Below are 20,959 nucleotides of genomic sequence, written 5' to 3'. Positions count from 1 at the left end.
GTTTTGTTTTGTTTTGTTTTTGCACAAGGTTAATATTTGAGCTACACCTCTACTTCCAGCTTTTTTTCTTTTTTCTTTTCTTCTTTTTCTTGAGGGGGGGGCAGTCCTTGGGCTTGAATTTCAGGGCCTGGGCCCTCCCTGTCCCTGAGCTTCTTTTTTTCATAAAGCTAGTGCTCTGTTACTTGAGCCACAGTACCACTTAAGCCTTTTTCTGTTTATGTGGTACAGAGGAATTGAGCCCAGGGCCTCCTGCATGCTAGTCAAGCACTCTACCACTAGGCCACATCCACATTCCCCACACAGCTTTTACTCTTATGTGATTTATATTCAGTTCTTACAGAATACTTTATTTGTATTTTGTCTTTTTACATAGAGAGAAAGAAGAATCTCTTCAGCTTCACCAGGAAGCTTGGGAACGGCATCAGTTAAGAAAGGAACTTCGAAGCAAAAACCAAAATGCTCCGGAAAACCGACCAGAGGAAAATTTCTTCAGTCGCCTAGACTCAAGTCTGAAGAAAAATACTGCTTTTGTCAAGAAACTAAAAACTATTACAGAACAACAGAGAGACTCTTTGTCACATGATTTTAATGGCCTAAATTTAAGCAAATACATTGCAGAAGCAGTAGCTTCCATTGTGGAAGCAAAACTGAAAATATCTGATGTGAACTGTGCCGTACACCTGTGCTCGCTCTTTCATCAGCGCTATGCTGACTTTGCCCCCTCACTTCTTCAGGTCTGGAAAAAACATTTTGAAGCAAGGAAAGAGGAGAAAACTCCTAATATTACCAAACTAAGAACTGATTTGCGCTTCATTGCAGAATTAACAATAGTTGGGATTTTCACTGATAAGGAAGGTCTTTCCTTAATTTATGAACAGCTAAAAAATATTATTAATGCTGATCGAGAATCCCACACTCACGTTTCTGTGGTGATTAGTTTTTGTCGCCATTGTGGAGATGACATTGCTGGACTTGTACCAAGGAGAGTAAAGAGTGCTGCAGAGAAGTTTAATTTGAGTTTTCCTCCTAGTGAGATAATTAGTCCAGAGAAACAGCAGCCTTTCCAGAACCTTTTAAAAGAGTACTTTACATCTTTGACCAAACACCTGAAAAGGGACCACAGGGAGCTCCAGAATACTGAGAGACAAAACAGGTGATTTTCAAATGTTTCTCAGAATTGAGAATTTATTTTGGAGCTCATACTTAAAATGCTTAAAGTCTTCAACACTGAAAGAACTTATGGAGAAGGGCTCCTTACAGGTGATTTCTTAACATTCCAGGAAAATTTCAAAGTGTAATAGTTGACCCATGTTTAAATGAATTTACAGTATGTTTCATTTTTAATTTGAGATGAAGGAAATGGAAATTTTTTTGTAGATATGTTTTTGTTTTTGTGATTTCAAAAACTGCCTAATATTAGGCATAAATTTTCTTTTTCTGTTACTTGAACTTACCTGCTATTGTTTCTCTGTTGTGTCTCTATAACAGGTTTATTCTCACGGTTTTTACTTTAGGTTATTAATGTTACTGTTGCTGCTTGCTGTTTCTAAGAAAATGAGTCTTGTCAGTGGTATTTCAGATCAAAATTTTGAGAAACAGTGAACAAGATGAGTTGTAAAAATTCTTAGATGTAGTTTCAAAGTGTATTTGTAGAAGTCTTCTTTCTGGGGTGTACATTGAAAATTTTGAAAGAGTAATGTATTGTGCCAGTGGTAATTGGTAAAAAGATCTGAATAAGAAGCCACTTTTGATTGTTAAAAGAAATTGTAGAGACTACAGTGTTGGTGTCAAGGAAGCATCAGCAGCAGTTGATGCAATTTGTGGATTCTAGGACAACTTTTAGGGTGAGTTGAAGGGGTGCGGAAAAGTGTCAACTGTAATTGTAGCTGAGTACAGCTAGTTGAATGGCATGGTTAAGAATCTGAATTTCATGTTGACTAACAATTAGTATGGGGGAGTACATTTCTATTGTTCTCAGATGACTAATAGAGCAGGACTGGTTTTAGTAGGTACCCCTGGAAGATGATTAGCTTAACCAGAAGCGATAGTGATTGTGTGTGCTAGTAGAAGTAAAGTTAGGGACAGGGTCAAATAGGTACATAGATGATCTAAATCCTAGTTGCCAGAAGTCAAATTATGTGAAAATTTAAGATGGCAATGGTTTAACCATTGATTCTTTTTTTTCATGTATTTTTATTGTAATTAATAGAAGAGTTATATTCACCAGATAGAAGATGTACTACTTCACAGACATTGATACCCTTTTTCATGTCTTGGTCCCTATTTCCCTCCCCCTCCACCCCCTAACCATTGATTTTTTTGCAAAGAAAGAAAAAGTTGGACACAGTGTCTTGATACTTAGAGGGTCAGAAATGAGAATTTAAGTTTGATTTAAATTTGAGGCTAGCTAAGGATCCCCCCCCGCCCCAAATTAGACTGTATCTCAAGAAATAAACTGAGCTTTGGTGGTTCATATCTAAGTAACTTAGTGACCCAAGTTACTTAGAGGTATTGATAGGATTATGGTCTGAGACTGGTCTTGGGTCAAAGCATGAGATCCTAGCTGGAAAATAGAGTGCTTGCCTGGCAAGTGTAAGGCCCTCAGTGCTGAGAGAAAAAAAAGGTAGGCTTGATTTTACATTTCTATAATTCCAACTGTTTGCAGGGTAAGGAAGAAAGATCATTTGAGTCCATGAGTTCAAGACCAGCTTGGGCAGTATAGTAAAAACTTACGAAAAAAAAAAAAAAAGAAAATCACAAACATAAGAAGGGGTATCAATGTGTGAAAAGTAATGTACCTACTATGCTGGCTGACAGCAGTAGGATTATGGTTCAAGACCAGCTCAGGCAGAAAAGATCAAGAGATAATCTCTTAGAAATAATAGAAAAACAGATCTGGTAGAGTAGTTCAAGTGCTAGAGTCTCAGCATAGCAAATGTAAATGTGAAGCCCTGAATTCAAAGCCTAGTATTGCCCCCACCCTTGCAAAAAAAATGGGAGAAAGGATTGTTACCCTTTCATTGTGCCTTTCAATGTTAATGACCACATTTCAGGTTCCTTAATTACAATTTGCATACTTTGACATTTTCAGTTTTCCTCCCATCTCTGTGATACTACAGCTGATTTTTTAATATGATAACATTAGTTTTGGCTATTTTTGGCTTTATAGTGGAGTGAATCTACAATGATTTAGCAGTTAGCTTTTTAGTTCAGAAATCTGGGATTCCTAGTAGATCTTATCAACAGGTACCATTCCTCTGAGTACTTTCCAAAGGAACTCTGTGCTCTCTCCGCCAATCCAATGCTGGGCACATCTGTTTTCTATAAATTGCTGTATCAAGCTGAAATTGGACTTGTTATGCCATGATTTCTTAAAATTAATTTATTTTTTTTCTAGTACAGATGGAATAAAGTGAAGGTTCATAAACTTTTTCCCTGTTCAGATGAGTAAACTGTAAATAGACATTTCTGACAGCATTTCTTGAAGTGTTGGTAATGGTTGGGAAACAGTCTTTGAGGGTAGATAACTTGGGATACACTGGCGTAGGACCTGTGAACTCTTTTATTATTGTAATAGAACCTCAGGTATTTGCATGCTGAAGAGGTGTTTTCTTCCTTTCAAGTAGGTGTTTTCATGGGAATAAATCATGTGCAATAGTTTTAGGTAGTATTGCTTCTATTAGGTGTGATAGTGCTCAAAAATCAGTCTGACGGAAGTGTGCTGTGGCTCAAGGGGTAGGTAGCCTTGAGTTGAAAAGCTCAGGGACAGTGTCCAGGCTCAGAGTTCAAGTCCCATGACCAACAAAACAAACAAAAAATTAGTCTAAGATTTTGTTCAATATGGTAGAATTTATTCAGAAAAAATTTAATTCTAAGGCAACTTTTTAAAAAATTAAAGCATTTATTAACATTGATTTTTACAGCATATTTCAAATGTCATGTTTAACAAACAAGTATTCAGAAGGGAATCTCTGTGTACAATCACTGGTACTTAGTAAGGCAACTTTTTTTTGACAATTTGATAAGTGTTCAGAAGGAGATGAAAAGTTAAACCCAGTAATTTTTTTGTGGCTCTACTTCATAATTATTTTTATTTATTTTTGTCAGATGTAAGGCTTGAACTCTGGGGCTGGGCACTGTTCCTGAGTTCTTCAGCTTAAGGCTAGTGTTCTACCAACTTGAGCCACAGCACCATTTCTGGTTTTCTGGTGGCTAATTGGAGCTAAAAGTCTCACGGAGAGACTTTAGTGCCCAGGCTGGCTTTGAACGAGTATTCTCAGATCTCAGCCTTCTCAGTAGCTACAATTATAGGTGTGAGCCACTGGCACCTGGCTTACTTTATGATCTTTTTGTTGTTGGTTGTGGGGCTTGAACTCTGAGCCTGGGGCTGTCCCTGAGTTCTTCAGCTCAAGACTATTGCCCTACTCATTTAGCCACAGCGCCACTTCCCATTTTCTGGTGGTTAATTGGAGATAAGGGTCTCATGGACTTCAGTGCCCGGGCTGGCTTTGAATTATGATCCTCAGATTTTGGCCTCCTGAGTAGCTAGGATTATAGGCATGAGCCATGCACCTGGCTTCACGATCATTTTTTGCAAAAAATTTAGTGTATTCTGTTATTTGTATAAGGTCAGATTAAAAAGGAGGTGGGTATTCTTGTTGTTTTTTTTTTCTTCTAATAGGAAGTTAAAATAGTATTTTGCTTTAAAGTGTGTGTGTGTGTGTGTGTGTGTGTGTGTATGTATGCATGCATGCCAGTCCTGGGGCTTGAACTCAGGTCCATGAGTTTTTCTTGTTGAGTTTTTTTTTTCTTCTAATAGGAAGTTAAAATAGTATTTCGCTTTAAAGTGTGTGTGTGTGTGTGTATGTATGTGTATGTGTATGTGTATGTGTATGTATGCATGCATGCATGCATGCCAGTCCTGGGGCTTGAACTCAGGTCCATGAGCTTTTCTACTTTAGGCTAGTACTCTGTCACTCCCACCATTCCACTCCCAGCTTTTTTGGTATTTAATTAGGGACTTTTCTTGCTCTGCTTGGCTTTGAATTGTAATCCTCAGCGCTCAGCTTCCTGAGTAGCTAGGATGACAGGTGTGAGCCACTGGCACCCAGTAAGTTCTTGCCTTTTGTACAGTGGACTTTGGTTTGTTTCTTCCTCATGAAAGTGTCGTTTTTGTTAGTATGATGCATAATGCATTCTGATCTCTCATAGAGTCCCTGAAGGAAGTAATAATCAGAGATTTAAGGACTTGCCCAGTGTAACATGGATAGCTTTTCTTCAGTGCTATTCTTTACATAGTTGTATAGCACCCATCATTTTAAGGTTATTAGTCACTTGGTATCTAGTCAAATGCTACATAAGGGCCCAAAAGGAGATATAAAATAAGCACCCTGATCTGGGTAGGCTTGCCTTTGAAATATGCTGTAATTTCAGTATAAAATAATGATGTAGGTAATACTAGTTTGAGTGGAAGCATAGTCTAGTACTTAACAGCAAGAATAGTGAAACCAGCTTTCTTGGCTTTAAATCCTATACCTATCATCCACTCATTCTGTAATCTTGAGCAAATTACCTAGTACCTTTTTTGCTTCAATTTCCCCATCTGCAAAATGCAGATAATAAACTCTACCTCTAGGGAAGTAAGAGTCATGTAGTGATTTTATATGCGTAGAAAGCACTTAATAACAGCATCTGGTACATTTAAAGTGTTCAGTAAAAATGCTAGGCACTTAATGTCTCACTCATGTAATCTTAAGGAAAGCTTTTGAGCGAGACTTTCTCATCTTCATTTGAAAATTGGTAAAAAGAAAAAATTTTTTTTCTTTTGAGATAAGGTCTCACTTTGTAGCTAAAGCTGATCTTGAACTACCTCAGCTTCTTCACTGTTGAGATTATAGACATATGCCACGATGTCTTGTGTAGCTTAATTATGAACAGATTTTACTTTTTTTTTTTGTGGGTTGTGGTACTTAACTTTGGGCCTGAGTGCTATCTCTGAGCTCTGAAGCTCAAGGCTAGTGCTCTACCACTTGAGCCACAGCACCATTTATGTTTTTTTCTGTGTATGTGGTATTGAGAAATCAAACTCAGGGCTTCATGTATGCTAGGCAAGCACTCTACCATTAGGCCATACCCCCCTCCCTGATTTGTCTTTTTTAATAGTGAAGAAAAAAATCTAAAGTAAATAATATTTTGTGAAATATGAAAATAAAATTCAAGTTTCAGGGTCTATAAAGTTTGTAACAGTGATATTCATTTACTACAAATCGACTGTGGCTGTATTTGTGCTGTAATGGCAGGATTAAGTATAATCATAAGGAACATCTTACTGTCTGCAAAGCCTAAAATTATTTACTCTCTACCTCTCTGTAGGAAAGGTCTACTGGATTCTGGTTGTGACATTCTCAAAAAAGTTTCAGTTTAACTTTCTGTAATAGATGTGTTTTTAAAACAATGGTAATTAAAATGATATGATGAATTAGCTTGATTTTACTTGTATTTTTAGTGTTATATTCTCATAGAATATAAGAAATTGTGGTGAGAGTCAGGGTAGAGTACTTGTTTACCATGCATGAGACCCTGGATTTGCTACTGAGCACAACAAAAACATTTTAAGTAACACTGATATGAAGAGATGATCTTTCATCACATGTATTGAATAATGTTTAATTGCCTCACAGATACCTTCTCTTCTCCTTTTCCTCTCCCCTTATTTCTTTTATTTCCTTCTTCCCCTTTCACTACCTCTTTGTGCTGGAGATTCAACTTCAGGCCTTGTACTTGCTAGATTTTCTTTTTCTCTGAGCAGCATCCTTAACCCTGATGGTAGTGTTCAGGCACTGGTGGCTCATACGTGTAATCCTAGCTACTCAGGAGGCTGAGATCTGAGGACCGAGGTTTGAAGCCAGACTGAGCAGAAAAGTCTGTGAGACTTATCTCCAATAAACCACTCAGGAAAAGCTGGAAGTGGCTGTGGCTCGAGTGGTTGATTGCTAGCCTTGAGCATAAAGGCTTGGGGACAATACTCAGGACCTGAATTCAAGTCCTAGGACTGGCCAAAAAAAAAAAAAGACAAGATGAAACTACAGATCTTTTTCTATGAGCTTCATTAAATTATACACCCTGCTATACATAATTTACACGTTTCATTTTAAGTCATTAGGATCTGTGACGATTAGAATTTTTCAATATACACAGGCATCTATGATGGCTTATTTCTCTGCTGGAAGTCACACAAAACTAGTACCTTTTGTAGATTTAGACAGATGTTTAGTAAATATACAGTAAATAATCAGGTTAAAGATAACCTAACCCGATCATGTAAGTTCTGTTGATACCAGAACTCAAGACGTTCTTGGGTATCAATGTCTACTTAAGCATGTGCTTTCTCCCTGACAATAAATATTAAATAGTTCAGTAAATTTGTTCTGTTAAATAATTTGCTTGGGCTGGGAATGTGGCTTAGTGGTAGAGTGCTTGCCTAGCATGCAAGAAGCCCTAGGTTTAATTCCTCAGTACCACATAAGCAATAAAAGCCAGAAGTGGTGCTGTGACTCAAGTGCTAGGGTGCTAACCTTGTGCAGAAGAAGCTCAGCCAGAGTGTGCAAGCCTTGAGTTCAAGCCTCAGGATTGGCCAAAAAAAGGTAGAAAAAAGAATTTGCTCATGGAATTCAGATGGGTACAGGGGGTTATGGAATACCTCCAAACTTTTAAAATTTTAGTTTGGTCCCAGTAGGACTAGAGAGTGACTAGAGCCCACACACATGGAACCATCAATGAATAAATTTAATTTTTTTCTTCCAGTCTTAGGGCTTGAACTCAGGGCATGAGCACTGTCCTTGGGCTTTCTCAAGGCTTGAGCCATAGCACCACTTCCAGCTTTTTCTTTGTATGTGGTACAGAGGAATCAGACCTGGGTCTTCGTGCATGCTAGGCAAGCACTCTACTACTAGGCCAAATTCTCAGCCCAAATTTACTTTTGAGTTGACAAAATGCAGAATCACAGGCAAATGTTTGAATGTGAGGTTTATAGTACAATAGACTATTTTGTTCTGATAAAAATATCTATACTGCTGGGTGCCGTGCTTCACACCTGTAATCCTAGCTATTCAGGAGGCTGAGATCTAAGGATCCCAGTTCAAAGCCAACCTGGGCCCAAAAAGTCCCTGAGACTCATCTCCAATTAATCACCAGAAAACCGGAAGTGGCCCTGTGTAAAGCGTTAGCCTTGATCTGAGGAGCTCAGGCACAGCGTCCAGACTAGAGTTCAAGCCCCATGACCCCCCCCCCCCCCCGGCCCCCTATACTTCTTATACATGGGAAATTTTAGTATTGTAAGTCTTAATAGAGTGAATACTTTATGCTTCAAATGACTAGGTGTCAGAACTGTAGTTAGAGAAATAAATTTCCAGGTGATGTTATTCTGGGATATTTCTTTTTTTGGGGGAGCCATTCCTGGGCTTGAGCTAAGGGCCTGAGCACTGTCCTTGGACTTTTTCAAGGCTAAAGCTCTACCACTTGAGCCTTAACATCACTTCTGGCTTTTTTCTATATATGTGGAACCGAGGAATTGAACCCGGGTCTTCATGCATGCTAGGCAAGCACTCTATCACTAGGCCAAACTCCCGGCCCCGATGGAAAATTATTTTTAAAGCTATTAAAAGTATAATATTTGGAAAGAAATTAGAAATATTCCAGAGGGACCGGGAGTTTGGCCTAGTGGTAGAGTGCTTGCCTAGCATGCATGAAGACCTGGGTTCGATTCCTCGGTACCACATACATGGAAAAAAGCTGGAAGTGGTGCTGAGCCTCAAGTGGTGGAGCACTAGCCTTGAGAAAGTCCAAGGACAGTGCTCAGGCCCTGAGCCCAAGTCCAGGACTGGCAAAAAAAAATAATAATAATTTTCCAAAATTTCTTACAGTAGAACTTTTGATTAAAAGTTCTGATAGGCTCATTTGTAGAAATATAGTGACTTCAAACAATTCTGTAGTGACTTTTTGTGGATATGAATATTTTTAAATGTTTTGGGTTTTTGCTGAAAAAATTTAAAATTCAAAAACTTTATTTTCAGTAGTAGTTTGAAAAATATATTTAATGTAGGGAAAAGTTTCCTGTGACAGTTTTTTTTTTTTTTTTTTTGCCAGTCCTGGGTTTGAGCTCAGGGCCTGAACACTGTCCTTGGACTTTCTCAAGGCTAGAGCTCTACCACTTGAGCCTCAGCACCACTTCTGGCTTTTTTTCTATGTATGTGGTACCGAGGAATCGAACCGGGTCTTCATGCATGCTAGGCAAGCACTTTAACCACTAGGCCAAACTCCCGGCCCCCCCGTGACAGTTTTTTTATAATCTGGGATATTATGTTTAAACTATTCCGACAGAATGATGTTGTCTAATATGTAAGAAAAAATGAAAATTTCTTGTCTTAGACCATAATAAGCTAAATTTGAATTTAATGACTATGCACTGACGTGTTTATAATGGGAACTGATATTCCTAAAATAGAAGATGTTATTATTTGGATTATTACAGCATTGAAAATAAAGCTCACGTGGGTGGGAATAGAATAAAATAGGGAGGTTTGGAAGTTATCCAAAATAAGCTGAGAAGAATAAATATAGTCATGATTTTCTGCTTTATTTTCTGTAACTTTGAGAAGATAGCATCTTGAAATGATAATTCATTTTCTTCACTGTTTATAAGAAAATACAAACTATAAGCAGTTAAATAATTACTTTTGTAGATAACTTCAGTTCTATTTGGCATTTTGAAGCCTTTACTATAATTTTGCATATGGTTTATAAAACTCAAACATACTACCACATAATATTTAGGATGGAACAAATTGGATCCTACTTTGTAAATCTCAGTCATGTATACAAATGTTGACATTTTGACTGTACATCTGATTGTTTTGCATTGGAAATAATTGGTGACTTATTGGTATTCTGTTGTAAAGAAAAGGTTGCGTTCTCCAGCCCCAAGATCCTGAGTTGGAGTAACTGGTGTGGGTGCTCAGTTAATAATTGTGAAATGGGAAACAACCAATCTTTACTTAAGACTATAGATTGAGAATTAGTTATGTAGTTTTTTTAAAAAAAAGATTGTCTGGATTTAAATAATGAACATTTAAATTTAAGAATAATTGATTATTATTATTTTTTTTTTTTTTTGGTAAGTTCTGGGGTTGGAATTCAAGGGGCCTTTTTTTTTTTTAATTGGTTGTGGGGCTTGAGTTTTGGCCTGGGTGCTTTCTCTGAGTTCTTCAACTCAAGGCTACCATTCTGCCACTGGAACCACAGCACCACCTTGGGTTTTCTGGTGGTTAGTTAGAGATAACAGTCTCTTACCACTTTTTTGCCCAGGCTGACTATGAACTGCAATCCTCAGCTCTTAGCCTCCTGAGTAGCTAGGATTACAGTCATTAGCCACTGGTGCCCAGCTCGAGCCTGGCTCCAGTCCTGCTTTTTTACTAATTCTTTTGGAAATGCAGTCTTGGGGACTTTCCTCTCTCTGTTGGCTTTGAACTACATGTTTCTGGACCTCCTGCCTAGTTGCTAGGATTGTAGATAAGGATTACCTTTGGCCAAAATCTGCTGTTTCTGAAAAGTGACATATTAATGTGTCAAGTTAGCTATATATTTAAAGGAGTGTGGCGTAACAAAATATTTTTAATTGTTTTGTAGTATTTGGAAGTTTAAAAATAATGATTCTTCTTGCAACCAGTAATTTTGGAAACTAATTTATTAGTTGCAAGAAATATTTTTGGTTAACTCACAGGAATATATGATTGTAACAGGATATTACATAACCTTTTCAATCTTAAATAACCTTAGTATTAAATTATTTATAAGTACAGTATTTCTGAAGTCTTTGAGGAAATTTAGTTGTTTAGGTGATTTTGATTATGCTCATTTAAATTTTTGATGTTTGTCTAGAATTTGTAACATAATAAAATTGATTTAGCAAAAACTACTGTGCATAATTTAATAAAATCATATTTCATTTCCCATATAACAATAATGATCCTGTTTTGATAAACCTCTCAAAATTATTGTATCATTTGTTTATAGGCGTATTCTGCATTCTAAAGGGGAGCTAAGTGAAGATAGACATAAACAATATGAAGAATTTGCCATGTCCTATCAGAAGCTACTGGCAAATTCTCAGTCCTTAGCAGACCTTTTGGATGAAAATATGCCAGATCTTCCTCAGGACAAACCAACACCGGAAGGTAAGATGTCCTTAAACCTAAGGTTAAAAAAAAAACATAATCACTTATTTACCTTTAAGCAAGTGTGTATATGTATATTAAAGTTTTAGCTTTAAAAACTCTTCCTCTGGGCACTTGTGTCTCATGTATTATATAATCCTATTCAAGAGGCTGAAATCTGATTGATGATCATGGTTTGAAGCCATCACAAGTTGGAAAGTCTGTGAGATATTTATCTCCACAATTAACCTTTAAAAAGGTGGAAGTGGAACTGTGGCTCAAGTGATAAGAGCACTAGCCTTGAATAAAAAAAGGCCCTGAATTCTAGCCCCAGTAGCAGCACACACGCACACACAGTTTCTTTTTTATTTTTTTTTTTCTTTTGCTGGTCCTAGGGCTTAAACTCAGGGCCTGGGCACTGTCCTTGGGTTTTCTCAAGGCTAGAGCTCTATCCCTTGAGCCATAGCACCACTTCTGGCTTTTTCTGTATATGTGGTACTAAGGAATTGAATCCAGGGCTTCAGGCATGCTAGGCGAGCACTCTACCACTAAGCCACATTCCCAGCCTAGTTTCTTTTTTAAATTAAGGTTTTAGATTTAATAACCTTCCACAGTTACTCGAATTGCATTCCTGAATGGGAAATGGTCTGTAGCTAGAGAATATTCAGTTACTCATAGGATATTGTTTCAGATTTCTCCAGATTCTTTCATGATAGGTATCTTCAGATTATGCCCAATCAGGACCAGTCTGAAGATCATGAGAAAGGTGCATTGGATTTAGGGATTCTAATATTAATCCTTATTTTTAACTTTTGGGGGCTATGAATGTTACTGAGAACCTGTGTCTGTGTTTTAAATTTATATATTTTTAAAAAGTAGTTGGGGATAGGGACCTGGAGTTTGGCCTAGTGGTTCAAGTGCTTTCCTAGCATGCATGAAGACCCGGGTTCGATTCCTCAGTACCACATACATAGAAAAAAGCCAGAAGTGGTGCTGAGGCTCAAGTGGTAGAGTTCTAGCCTTGAGAAAGTCCAAGGGCAGTGCTCAGGCCCTGAGCTCAAGCCCAGGACTGGCAAAAAAAAAAAAAAAAAAGTAGTTGGGGCTAGAAGTGTGGCCTACTAGTGGTAGAGTGCTTACCTAGCATGAAGCTCTGGGTTCCATTCCTTGGTACCACATTCAGAGAAAAAGCCAGAAGTGTTGTGGCTCAAGTGGTAGAGCACTGGCCTTGAGAAAGCTCAAGGACATTGCCCAGGCCCTGAGTTCAAGCCCTAGTACTGGCAAAAATAACAACAACTAGTTGTAAAAAGGAGTTTCATTTCCACAGGTCAGATTACGAGTACAATGCATCTTGATCAATGTCAGCTTTTCATGGGTCTCTCCATCTTTCTCCATTCCATCCATACCCTTAACTTTTGCATATGTAAATTGAAGATAATGACTATTTGTTTACTTTCTTCATTTTATGGTCCATTTCTTCCCCTCCAACATGTTTTACCTTCTTAGCAATCATTTTGTTAATGGGGAGACCCTGTCTTAATATCCATTTTATAAAATACCAGGTTTCATCTTTAGTCCATCATGGGTTTGTAACGTGACCTGCATATCACCAAAAGCTTCGCAAAATCTAGGCGCTGGTGACTCATGCCAGTAATCCTAGCTACTCAGGAGGCTGAGATCTAAGGATCAAGGTTCAAAGCCAGCCTGGGCACTAAAGTCCATGAGACTCTTATCTCTAGTTAACTACCAGAAAACCAGTAGCTCAAGTGGTAGAGCTCTAGCCTTGAGCTGAAGGCTTGAAGCCAGGCTTAGAGTTCAAGTCTTATGACAGACCAAAAAAAAAAAAAAAAAAAAGCTTCACAAAGGCAGGTGCAGGAAAGAACCTGGTGATAGTGGGGGATGTGGGGGTTGGAGGGAATGGACTGGATCTTAGGCAGCATTAGAATATGAACCCAAAGACATCTCTTACATGTTTTCATCCATGTTTCTCCCAGTATCTCTAGTAAGCAGAAGCTGCTTGCTCTATTTCTCAACCCAAGATTTAGCACAGGTCTTAGTGGGAAAGATAGTAGGTTAGCCATGTCCAGATGCTCAGTGCTGCTACTACAACCCAGTTTGCTTAGTCAAGTGGATGTGTGCTTTATCAGCAATATGTTATACTCTGATCTGGGGACCAGTGCCTCACACCTGTGATTCTAGCTACTCAGGAGACTGAGATCTGAGGATTGGGATTTGAAGCCAACTTGGGCAGGAAAGTCCATGCGACTCTTATTTCCAGTTACCAGAAAGATGGAAGTGGCTCAAGTGGTTGAGTGCTAGTCTTGAGCATAAAAGGATTGCAGACAATGTTTAAGTCCCAGGATTGGCACCAAAAAAAAAAAATTGACTCTTACACAGAATCTTTTATAAAGATATTACGTAGTATACAAAGCTCTATTTTAAAAATTATCATTACAGGCATCAAGGTGTTTAAAAGACATGAAAACTTGGTACATAGCTACCACTTAGCCATTGCTGGAGTTTGAACTCAGGGCCTGGGCACTGCCCCTGAGGTGCCTCCCCAGTGCAGGGGACTAAACTCAGGCTCTGAGCACTGTACATGGCTTCTCAAGGCTAGAGCTCTGCCACTTGAGTCACAGCACCACTTCTGGCTTTTTCTATGTATATGGCACCAAGGAATTGAACCCTGGTCTTCATGCATGCTAGGCAAGGACTTTACTACTAGTCTAAAATTCCTGGTCTCTGTCCCTGAGGTTTTTTTGCTCAAGGCTAGCACTCAATCACTTGAGCCAGAGCATCACTTTTGTCTTTTTCTATTTATGTGGTACTGAGAAATCCAACCGAGGGCTCCATGCATGCTAGGCAATCACTGTACAGCTAAGCTACATTCTAAGACCAAGACTTTTATTTTTGATGGGTGCAAATTAGCTCCCAGAGGGTCTTGCAAGGACCCTTTGAGAGGCAATTCTCCCAGGTCCAGGAATAAGGGGGTAGAAAAAAGTGTGCCCATGTCTCAAGGCTGAGAGCTCTACCACTTGAGCCTCAGCACCACTAACGGCTTTTTTCTATGTATGTGGTACCGAGGAATCTAACCCGGGTCTTCATGCATGCTAGGCAAGCACTTTAACCACTAGGCCAAACTCCCGGCCCATCAGTCTGTTTTGAATGCTGTATTAGTGTACCTTAGAAGCTTCATTCCATTCTTCAAGGTCAGTGTTAACAGCTTGATAGGAATCTGCCCAAATTTCTTATCTTTGCACACAAAACATGCATAATTTGATTTCTATGAATACAATTGTCTTGTTAATTTCGCTAAGATTGTTATTTTGTATGACTTTTTTTCTTTCAATAATGTAGTTTTGAGAGTTTGTGTCAATTCATATAGAAATATCTCATGCCTATTAACACTTGATAAATATTATAGTCTTATCCATTCTGGATTCTGTAACAAAGTAGTATAGACAAGATTCTGCCAGTTGGAAAATCCATGATCATGGCCTTAGCAGATATGATGTCTGGATACTACTTCTGCTCTTCTTTCTAGTGAACCTTCTCATTATGTTTTCACATGTAGAACATCCTCACTGGTGTTTTTTGTTTTTTAATTTTGTTTTAGGACAGTGTTTTGCTGCAAACCTGTGATCCTTTTGACTCTGCCTCCTAGATAGCAGGAATTGCAGGTGGTGTGCATTATCACACTTAGCTAGAATTTTGTTGTTGTTTTTGTTGTTGTTGTTGGTTGTAGAGTTTGTTCTCTGGGCCTGGGCATTGTCCCTGAGCTCTTCAGCTCAAGGCTACTGCCCTATCTCTTGAACTGGTTTTCTGGTGGTTAATTGGAGATAAGAGTCTTAAGGACTTTAGTGCCCAGGCTGGCTTTGAACTGCAATCCTCATATCTCAGCCTCCTGAATAGGGTTTTTTTTTTTTTTTTGCTCCTTGTGATGTGCAGGTTAGGCAAGTGCTCTATCACTGAGTTATGTCCTTGGCACCTTGCGTTGATTGCCATTAAGATGGACCCCTTATGGTCTAATAAACATTTCCAAAATATTTCACTGGGAATTATGTTTCAAGATTTTTAGGGGGTTAAATACTTTCAGATCATTGCAATAGTGTAATACCTGTGGCTTGTCATTACCTTATTTAGGTTCTTCCAATTTTCTGTAATATAAAATATTGCTACCATGGCTAGTATTGTAAATCAAGGCTCTCATTTTCTATTTTTGAGGTGAGAGAACCTTGAATGAACAAAGATTATGCTGATTTTAAAGTTTGATAATCTGTTACTCTAGCAAAATGGGAATGTTGTACTTTTTTTTTTCTGGTACCCTGTTCTTCTGGTGCTAGATATATTTTACCCTATCCCAAAACTTATCAGTTTCTGTTACTTCTTGAGAGTCCTAAACTGAATTTAATTCTGATCTTTTCTACTTGGAATTAGCCTTAGTTCTCATAAGTTAAGGACCCACACACTAAAACTGCTTCTTACTTAAGATGCCAAGTGTGGCCTCCTATACTTCTTACTGATGAGCTATGAAGTCAGCTCCAGTGAACATCTACTTTGATTTGATAATTCACTAGAGTGGCTTAACAGAACTCAAACACTGGTAGTATACCTGTATATTATAGAAAGATAGCATAAAGGATAAAGATGAGCAGCCACATAAAGAGGTAATTGGGTCAAGTCTAGAAGATATAGCCTCTGCTCCTGTGGAGCTTGCCCAAGTGATGTGCTATATCATCAGCCTGGAAACTCATCAGATCTGCTTGAAAGAAGCTTTATAGAGCTTAATCTCAACCCTTACCTTCTTTTAATAGGCTCTGGTATCTAGCCCATTCTAATCGATCTTTTTGGTACCACCCCAGTCTACTATGTAGATAATACCAAAAAGAGGTATAGTTGTGAATTCAGAATACATAAATAGAATGTAAGAGTCATATAAATGGTATGAAGTTTGGAAGTTGCCCCCAAAATGGCTTCATAAAGCAAGCAGGATTTCTTAATCTTTTTTTTTTTTTTGGCCAGTCCTGGCGCCTGTACTTGGGCCTAAGGCACTGTCTCTGAGCTTTTGCTCAAAGCTGCACTCTACTATTTGAGTCATAGCGCCACTTCTAGTTTGCTCTGTATGATGATACTGAGGAATTGAACCCAGGGCTTCATGCATACTAGGCAAGCACTGTACCACTAAGCCACATTCCCAATCCAGGAAGTAGGCTGTTAAAGCTGAATATTTTAGCAGTGACCAAGCTTAATACGTATTGGTTATTTAGGCTTTATGTTTTATGACCTTAAATGGCTATTTAATATCATTCATTACTTAAAATAAATTTAAGAGAAAAGCACATTAATCCTGTACTATTTTCTGCTGTATTCTAATTTAAGATCTTTTTTGTGTGTGATTTAATGTTTAAAGTGGTCACATGATGCATTCTAAGTGTTCACCTCACTTTAAGTTAGTACTAGGGCTTGAACCCAGGTCCTGAGCGATTCTTAGCTTTTTCCCTCAAATCTTGTTTTTTTCCCTGGAGCCATACATAGCTTTATTTCCCAGCATTTTAGTGGTGAGAGATAAGAATCTCACACACTTTACTGTATAGGTTGGTTTAAATCTTGGATTCTCAGATCGCAGCCTCCTGAGTAGCTATGATTATAAGCATAAGCCATCACTGCCTTGCTCCAAGTTCTTTGTGACTGGGAAGCTCCTTTTGAATAAAACCATCAAGATTCAGTATCTATAAGACTGAAAAATGAAAGTATAATGTCATGTTCACTGTGCTTGTGTCTTAAATGATGTTAATTACATGTGGTTTATTTTACTATAGAGCATGGGCCTGGAATAGATATATTTACACCTGGTAAACCTGGAGACTATGACTTAGAAGGTGGTATATGGGAAGATGAAGATGCTCGAAATTTTTATGAGAACCTCATTGACTTGAAAGCTTTTGTTCCGGCCATCCTGTTTAAAGACAATGAAAAAAGTTGTCAGAACAAAGAATCTAATAAAGATGATTCAAAAGGTAAACTATAGAGGAAACAAACTAACATTAAGTGTCCAGACATCAGCCTCAATATGGTATTTGTTTTAAAAAAATATTTTATAATATGAATATTAAATAAATGAGAGAATAATATGGAGCAGATCACTAAAGTGGGGAGGTTGATACACTTACCAGATTGTACATTCAAGTTAGTATAAATTAGTTTGAATGCTTATTTTTTATTTTGATGGCTTAAGATGTACATATAATTGAATATAATTGAAATTTGTTATGATTATCTCTGTGACTTGGAATAATTTGTCTCAGGTCTACCACTCCAAATATGTTTGTTACATATTGCCTTTACCTTTCTTTTCTCTTGGGTCTCAGAAATGGACTTGTTTTACCTTAAGAATAAGGATCCCATTTTATGGTTTTTGTTCTGAATCTTCAGTATCTTAGCTGTTTTTATTTTATTTTTCCCCAGTCCTAAGGCACTATCCCTGAGCCTTTTTGCTCAAGGCTAGTGCTCTACCACTTAAGCCACAGTACTAATTCTAGCTTTTCAGTGGTTAATTGGAGATAGAAATTTCATGGATTTTTCTGCTCTGGCTGGCTATTTTTTCTATCAGCAATTCAGTATGACTTCATATATGCTTGTTGTTTGTTGTACTTTCAATTTTTTCTTCATGTGAGTAGTCATCATAACTCCTCATCCATTCCAGGCAGTTGTTCTTCCATTGAGCTATACCCCAGTCTTCCAATTCTTTGTTTTTTAAACAGAGGCAAAAGAACCTAAAGATAATAAGGAAGTATCAAGTCCTGATGATTTGGAGCTTGAGCTGGAGAATCTAGAAATTAATGATGATACTTTGGAGTTAGAGGGTCCAGATGAAGCTGAAGATCTTACAAAGAAACTTCTTGATGAACAAGGTAAAATGACTATTGTTGTGATTATGATTGCCAGTACTTAGGCTTGAACTCAGGGCCTGGGCACTGTACTTGAGCTTTCTTAAGGCTGATGCTCTACCACTTTAGCCACAGCACCATTTCTGGCTTTTTCTGTGTGTGTGGAACTGAGGAATTGAACCCAGGGTTTCGTGTATGCTAGGTAACACTCTACCACTAGGCTACACTGCTAGCCCATTCATTATTTTTTTACAAAATCTCTTGCTTAAGACTATGGATTTAGTTTTTTTAATTTCTTATTTTTCTGTTGTTTTCTGGCTATCATTGTTTTGGAGTTTGATTTAGAACAAAGCATTATAAATTATGTGGCTATATGCCTGATTATTTAAAATGTAGTGGCTGTCATTGTTTTGGAGTTTGATTTAGAGCAAAGCATTATAAATTATGTAGCTATATGCCTGATTATCTAAAATGTAGGTATTGTAATTGTAACTATCTTAAAATACTTATATTATTTACCTTATATGGGATGCTTGGCAGATAAAGATACTAGATTTACTACATGCATTTTTAAAATTTATATCTGAAAGTTTGTAATGATTTGAGGTTATGATTCTAGATATACTTAAGTGTTCTAAAAGTATCTGTCCTCCCCTCCCCCCAATTGTAAGCATAGCTCTAGATAATCTAGTTCCAAAATTAAATGGAATTAGATTTTTTGGGGGGGGCGAGTTCTGGGGCTTGAACTCAGGGCCTGGGCATTGTTCTTGGGCTTTCCCCTACCAGTTGAGCCACAGTACCACTCCCAGCTTTTTCTGTGTATGTGGTACCAAGGAATGGAACCTAAGGCTTCATGCATGTTAGGCAAGCACTCTACTACTAGGCTATATTCCCGGCCCTGGTATTAAATATTTTTATTCTTACATAGACGGTTTGTTTGTTTGTTTATTATTGGTTGTGGGGCTTGAACTCTGGGCTTGGGTGCTGTCCCTGAGCTTTTCAGCTCAAGGCTAGTGCTCTATCACTTTGAGTCACTACTTCCTCTGTTTATTCTTTTAAACCTGTTGAAAAACTAATTATGTATTAGAACAAGAAGATGAAGAAGCCAGCACTGGATCTCATCTCAAGCTCATAGTAGATGCTTTCCTCCAGCAGCTGCCCAACTGTGTCAACCGGGATCTAATTGACAAGGTATCTTCATCTTCTTGTATCTTGTAGAAGTCTTTTGGATTTGGCATGTCATGGTTTTCAAACCATCTGAGTTGCAGAATAAACCATTTCTTCAAATGGAGTGTTTTATGGAACTTGTATAAACCAATCAAATTGGAGGTGATGCTCTATTTAGCAGTATAACTGCCTCTGGGATACTGTAGGCTTTTCCCTTCATGTGGGGATCCTTCTGCTTGGAGAGTAATGTTTTATATCAGAGAAGCTTTGTTGTTTTGTCCTCTCCCCTTTCCTCCTCTCTTACTCTCAGTTCTAAGGACTGAACCCTAGAGCCTTAGGATTGTTAGTCAGGTGCTTTATCAGTTGAACCATATCCTAGTCCATATGAAAGTATCGCCCTCTCCCTCTTACATTGTGCCAGGACTGGACTTGAAATTCAGGGCCCTGTGCTTGCTATAGAGAAGCTATAGCAATTGAACTGTGCTCTAGCCCTTTTTGCTTTATTTTTCAGAAAGGGTTTTGGGTTTTTGCTTAGTCCATCCTGGACTGTGATCCTCCTGATTATATCTTTTGTGTATTTTGGATGGCATATGTGAGCTACTATACCTATTTTAGTTACTTTTTTAAAGATATGGTTTTATATTTTTCCCTGAGGCCAACATCAGACCCAGATCCTTTCACATAGGTTTTTCCTAGGTAGCTGGGACTACAGATATGATGAACCATTATGCCCAATGTATTTGTTATGATGGTATTGTTACTAACTTTGTGATGGGCCACTCCTTGAACTATGTTCTTTGTAATCTCTATCTCTTAAATTATGACTGAAAGAGAGACTTGAGCCATCATACTGAGTGAGAGATTCTGAAAGTATCCTCTGGATTACTGGTTGCATCCAAGGTGCTTTCAAGGGAGTCTATAAAATGACAACTCTTTTTCTAATAATGCCCGTGTTTTCCCCCTCTCCTTTCCTTTTTTTTTTTTTTTCTTTTTGTTGCCAGTCCTGGGCTTGAACTCAGGGCCTGAGCACTGTCCTTGGGCTAGAGCTCTACCACTTGAACCACAGCACCACTTCTGGCTTTTTTTTTAATGTATGTGGTACCAAGGAACCTGGGTCTTTGTGCATGCTAGGCAAGCACTCTACCACTAGGCCAAACTCCTGGTCCCCTTTTCCTCCTCTTTACTGGTTTTGATGTCTGTTTGCAAAACTGTAATTTAATATCCTTGGTAAACACATAAAAATGAGTGATTTTTATTACATTTCAGCCTTTGAGCATGCATCCTTTTAATCTTCCATTGAGAAAGACATGTAGGACATTTCAGTCTCAAGATTGTCTTAAGAGAAATATTTGTGTGATTGAGTGGCAAGCTAACCTAGTCATTTTTATTATAGAGAACCATTTTTGATAGGAAAAACTTATGTACAAGTGATGGGTATTTCATCCTGGATATTAGCAGGTTTTCTGAAGTAAACAGTGAGCCCATCATTTTAAGGAGAACTAAAAACATTGCCAGTGGTCAGATGAGTTTTCAGAGCAAGTTAAAAATTTAGAGAATAAGTCCATAGTCATAAGCTTGATACTTTCTCAGTTCTTTTCTAAAAAGATTTTATTAAGGGCCTGGGAGGGTGACCTAGTGGTAGGGGGCTTGCCTACCATGCATCATGACCCAGGTTCGATGCCTTGGTACAACATACAT

At 38.1% G+C, this 20,959-nt stretch overlaps 1 protein-coding gene across 2 annotated transcripts in view; it reads left to right on the top strand.

Moving 5' to 3' along the window:
* Upf2 (UPF2 regulator of nonsense mediated mRNA decay) overlaps nt 1-20,959 on the top strand; it is a 75,287-nt gene that overhangs the window by 9,143 nt on the left and 45,185 nt on the right. For both annotated transcript variants that reach the window (XM_090318894.1, XM_090318895.1), the window contains exons 3-7: nt 374-1,153; nt 11,071-11,231; nt 17,027-17,224; nt 17,969-18,118; nt 19,182-19,285. In XM_090318894.1, the coding sequence (XP_090175020.1) occupies nt 374-1,153; nt 11,071-11,231; nt 17,027-17,224; nt 17,969-18,118; nt 19,182-19,285 (1,393 nt within the window). The remainder of the gene's footprint in view (nt 1-373; nt 1,154-11,070; nt 11,232-17,026; nt 17,225-17,968; nt 18,119-19,181; nt 19,286-20,959) is intronic.

Source organism: Megascapheus bottae, chromosome 26, assembly GCF_031878675.1.
Source record: "Megascapheus bottae isolate mThoBot1 chromosome 26, mThoBot2.hap1, whole genome shotgun sequence".
Lineage (NCBI taxonomy): Eukaryota > Metazoa > Chordata > Mammalia > Rodentia > Geomyidae > Megascapheus > Megascapheus bottae.
Note: the sequence above shows the minus strand (reverse complement) of the source record. Positions and strands in the feature narration are given on the sequence as shown.